General features: G+C 29.8%; 1 protein-coding gene across 1 annotated transcript; it reads left to right on the top strand.

The window, feature by feature from the left end:
- Window positions 1-1832: 1832 nt before the first annotated feature.
- Window positions 1833-3246, top strand: LOC112906059 (E3 ubiquitin-protein ligase hyd-like; the record flags this gene model as incomplete). The annotated part of the gene is made up of 4 exons (XM_025979639.1): window positions 1833-1945; window positions 2002-2269; window positions 2330-2559; window positions 3034-3246. Coding segments are annotated over 4 exons (809 nt in total), but the record flags the coding sequence as incomplete, so codon positions are not given.
- Window positions 3247-4876: the final 1630 nt, after the last annotated feature.

Here is a 4876-nt window from a genome sequence, read left to right on the forward strand (position 1 = left end):
TTTTTTTTGGGTTTTAGATGAAAATTTTTTTTTTTTCAATTAATTTGATGATTCAAAAAATTAAATATGAAAAAAGGTGGGATTTTTAATGAAAAATTATTTTTATAAACAAAAAATGTTCTGACTTTTGAATAAGTATAAAATGATATTCATTGCAAATCTAACGTAGCTCTGTTTCACACTGAAAACAAATTGAGAAGTTATTCAGATTTAGTAATTTCAAAATGCTTTGTTACACTTAATATGGTAAGATTAATCTCACTAAAGGAACAAAAAGTGAAGATATAGAAAGTGAAAAACATTACTTGATAAAGACTATAATTGACTTATTAAAATATTAACATCTTACCCATAGATTGAAAAGTAAATTAACAAATTGAATTATAATATATTCTATAGAACTTTTTTTTATAACAACTAATCTGAACTAATTTTTAAAATGGATTGTCTTTACTTTTTTTCGCCTCTAAAATTTTGGTATTTCAAAAATTTTGCCGGCTTGAGGGGCCTAGGCGTAAATCTTTCACTGATCAAAACGGTAATTACTTAAAAAACTCCTATTAATAGATAATATTATACCTAAACGTATAACTGTTAGAATAAAATTATGCTCATATTATTTTAATTACTTAGTTGTAGTAGTGGATTTTAAAAAATCGCCTGGGCCAGCTTCTATAGTACATGCTTCCCTCTTAATTTCCATATCGGAACACAAGCGGACTTGGGCAAAAGCATATACCGGTTGTTCCTTGTATATATACGTCAAAACATTCAGAAATCAGGCTGATTTTCAAATTAGAATTTGTAGAAATACCACATAGCTTTATACATTTTAATTTTATACATGCACACATCAGTAATCAAAGCCAAAATGGGGTAAAAGTTGTTTATTTCGTAAAAAATACTGCCAACGTTTTGTTTTTAATTATCGGGCTTTATTAAGGGCATTTATGTATTATATTTTATCGTATATTTTAGCCGTTTACTCAACTAAAAAAGTTATAGTCACACAAATATACAAACAATAAATTTCTACCTACTTTCATTGCTGTTACAATAAAATAAAAACATCTTTTTAATATTAACTAAAACATAGTCACATTCTAGGATTTTGACAAAAAAAAAACAACAAACTTTCTTTATATTGTAAACCTAAATAACAACTAAACTCAAAAATTTTCCTTTCTAAGTTTTAAGCTTAAATTACCCACCCTACCCTTCTTTCTTATATTATCCTCACATCATCTTTTTTCTTTCCCTTCTTTTTTTCAAGATACTTTTAAACATACATACTCTATCTTTACACCTATCATCTTACTGTACTTATTCAAAGTTTTATTCTCATACCTTCTTCCAATATAAGCCTCAAGTTTTCTTTTTTTTTTTCTTCTACCCTTTGTCTCCAAATTCCATTGTTTTTGTTTTCTCGCTATTGTGTTACCGCTCACTCAAGCAGTAAAATCATTTTAGGTAGAAATAATTCATTGATTTGTACATCTACATCTGTTTAAGTCGAGTCAAGGTTTTTAGAAATGTACAATATGAATATAAATTAACATTTAAAACCCAAAATTCCACAAATTTGTGGCTTAGTTGTTGTTCCACGGCACTCAATTATATTTCGTGTAATATGAATGTAATAAAGTCCGCCCATGGTCCGCCTCTCGATTTTTGTGCCCCCATGACATTTTTAAATATCTAAATATAAAATTTTAATTTCAGTTCTCTTCAATATTTATTAAAGGTGCAGCTATATATTATTTTATTTTTTAAGCAGGATACTTGCTTCTAGTTAAGTTATACTGAAATGCACATTTTTATTTTCCTTGTAGGTATTATAATTAGACAGATAGCAGAACTGCTGTCTTTGATGCAAGATCTTCATATAATGCCAAGTACATTTGCTCATATAGATGTTACTCAAGATGACATTTATAATGTTCAGGTATTTATTGAAAATCGTTGTTATTTTATAAAATATTTCATAGCTTTGTGTTTTAGATTTATTTAGAATTTCGTTTGAAAGCCACCTGGGATTGGCTTCTAACAGTTATGGATGCCACTGAGGCTCAATTGAGATTTGGGGCCTCCTTGACACATTCGGAAATACAACCGGGACTGTCATTGGGTATAATATCTGAAGTACAACCTCCTTCAAATCGATTATCAGGTCGTTCTCATGGTTTTTCAAACACAAATTCTGGAGGCACGCGGATAATTGGGTTTACGACAAATTTAGAAACAAATCGGACGAGACAAGAAAGAGAAGGTAAAAATGGTATAATAGTTATCTGTACTTATAATAAAAGTATATATATATATATAGTAGGTGTGGACGCTCATTCAGCCAGAAGGGAATTTTTATCCTACTGTCTTTCGTTAATGAGGGCTCATAACAGTGAACATTTGGATTCTCTTCCTATCCTTGATGTGTCTGCATTGAAGCATGTAGCTTATGTATTTGATGCATTAATCTATTATATGAGATCAGGAAATTCTGACTCTTCTGATAGCGATAATCTCAGAGAAGGATTAGCATTACCCTCGTGGAATGATCAGGTAAACTTTCGACTTTGATTTCTTTTATTTTTTAAATGTTTTATTTCTGATACTTTGGAAACAATGAAGAATTTCTGCAGAACTTGGTCATTCATTATTTGTGAATTTATACACTATGTTGGATTTTCTAGTCTCAAAATAATTGAGGTGATATAAAATTAATTATAAACGTGGAATAAATTTATTTTTTCTTAACTGATTTTTATATTTTGAAATTTAGAACTATAATGCTTAAGAGTTTTTGTTATTAAAAATTCAAAACGAATCCAACTGTTAATTTATATTTATTTCACCATTCATTTAAAACAGCGCTTATACTGGTAGGTTAAGTAGAATAAACCTGTAAGGGTGGTTGGTTCATAAACTGAGGTTTGGACTAGGACTAGGGGAGGTGGGTAATTTCCGATGCAATTATATTAGGGTTTTTAAAATTGTTTCTTGTAGAGTGAATTCATAGGTTTTATTTTATTTTAGGATGAAAATGAAAATGACGAGGGCGAAGAAGATATACCGGTAGCAATGGAAACAGAATCTTTGGATGATCAGGAAGTATCTAATTTGGCTGTCCTTTCTGGTGGCTTAGGGAATTCCAACAATGTATCTTCATTAGGAAATTCTGGAAAGGGACGTAAACATTCCTTTTTTCAGGTAAGGTATAATCTGATAAAATAATTGTTACAAACGTATCTTTTTCTCAACGCATAATTAAGCGATGCGAAAAAAAGAGGAAAAATGTAGAAGAGGTATAAACTTATTCAAAAATTCGGGGTTATTTATGAGCCGTCAAATTATGCGACCAATTGCATAGCGTAGTAATACCGCTTAAAATGTATTTAATACACTAAGTGTAAGTACAGAGTATCCATTTTTGGCACTTTTGCGGGATATCTCCCTTAATTTTAAAAATAGAGAATTGCTGTTTTCACGATAGTATTNCATATAGAAAGAAAACGAAGTTAATTTCGCCAATTACAGACCAAATTTTATTTGTGATACTCTCTATTTTTATAACATTACAATGACGACGTTTCGATCATTGTTTTTGATCATCTTCAGGTCTACAAATAAACAATACGAAATTACAATTCTGATTCATTACAATAAGATAACAATAATTTAAAATCATCTAAACTCACCATCAGTAAAAAATGGAAACATAGTTACATAGTTAATGGTTTTCACATAAATAAATATAGCCAACAATCAAAACAAACTAAACAAACACTGTGACAAAAACGTGAGACAAAACGAAGACAAGTTAGTCAGTTGAAACGTCGATTGAGACTGATTTTTGTTCATACAAAGGAAAGAAAATTAAATGAGCGCAGGTAGATATAGGTCGTGAAACTTATCAGTATCTGTTTGTAAATTCAATGTATGTGAATTAGCTTTAATGTGAGCCATTTCAGAGGTGAGGCGTTTTGATAAACAAGTTTCCCTATCTTTAATTTTAACATTATCCCAATTTATAATATGCGACGGATGGTCGAGTCGATGTTTTGTAATTACATTATGATATTTGGGAAAACTATTTATATTATTTCGTTGTTCTTTTATGCGTGTACTTAATTTCTTTTTTGTTTGATCTATATAGTTTGCAGGACAAGTCGAGCAGTATATCTGATAAACGACATTGGTGTTATCAACTTTTTGCAATTTATCCTTTCCTCGTGTAACAATATGATCTAGTTTATTATTAATGGAATTAACCGTGCGAATATTGTAATTTTTGAGTTTGGTGTTTAGTTGTTTAGTAAAACTGTTAGTGTATGGAATTGTAAGGGTAACTTCCGGTTCAATTATTGTTGGGCACAAACTGTTATTAGTATTACTATTTAAAACTGCGAGTCTTTTTCTGATATGTTTTTTAATAAAAGTGAGAGGATAAGAATTGTTTTGCAAAATCTTTGTAACTACTTTCAGATTTTTATCATGAAATGCAATCTTGGTGTCTTTTGATGTAACTTCTCTTTTTACGAACGTCCCGGAAGATTGCATTATACAGAGTATAAAAAACAGATGGAACTTTATAGAAGACAAATGTAAAGTACCATGGAATGAATTTCAGATCGGTCTCAAACTTTTACTAGGGTCAACCTTTTTCACCTTTAATAACTTATTTTATAAACAAAACTTTGGGACACCGATGGGATCCCCATCTTCTCCGATATTTCTGCACTTCTAATGATTTGTACATCGAGAAAACTAATTTGATTGTTCATTTCTATCTCATGTGTAAATTGGAGATTAGAATTATACGAATTAAATACATTTAACGTGTGTTCAATTTTGTTAGTCGGTAAAATCAAAAAAGAAT

Source organism: Agrilus planipennis, unplaced genomic scaffold (assembly GCF_000699045.2).
Source record: "Agrilus planipennis isolate EAB-ADULT unplaced genomic scaffold, Apla_2.0 scaffold1643, whole genome shotgun sequence".
Classification (NCBI taxonomy): domain Eukaryota; kingdom Metazoa; phylum Arthropoda; class Insecta; order Coleoptera; family Buprestidae; genus Agrilus; species Agrilus planipennis.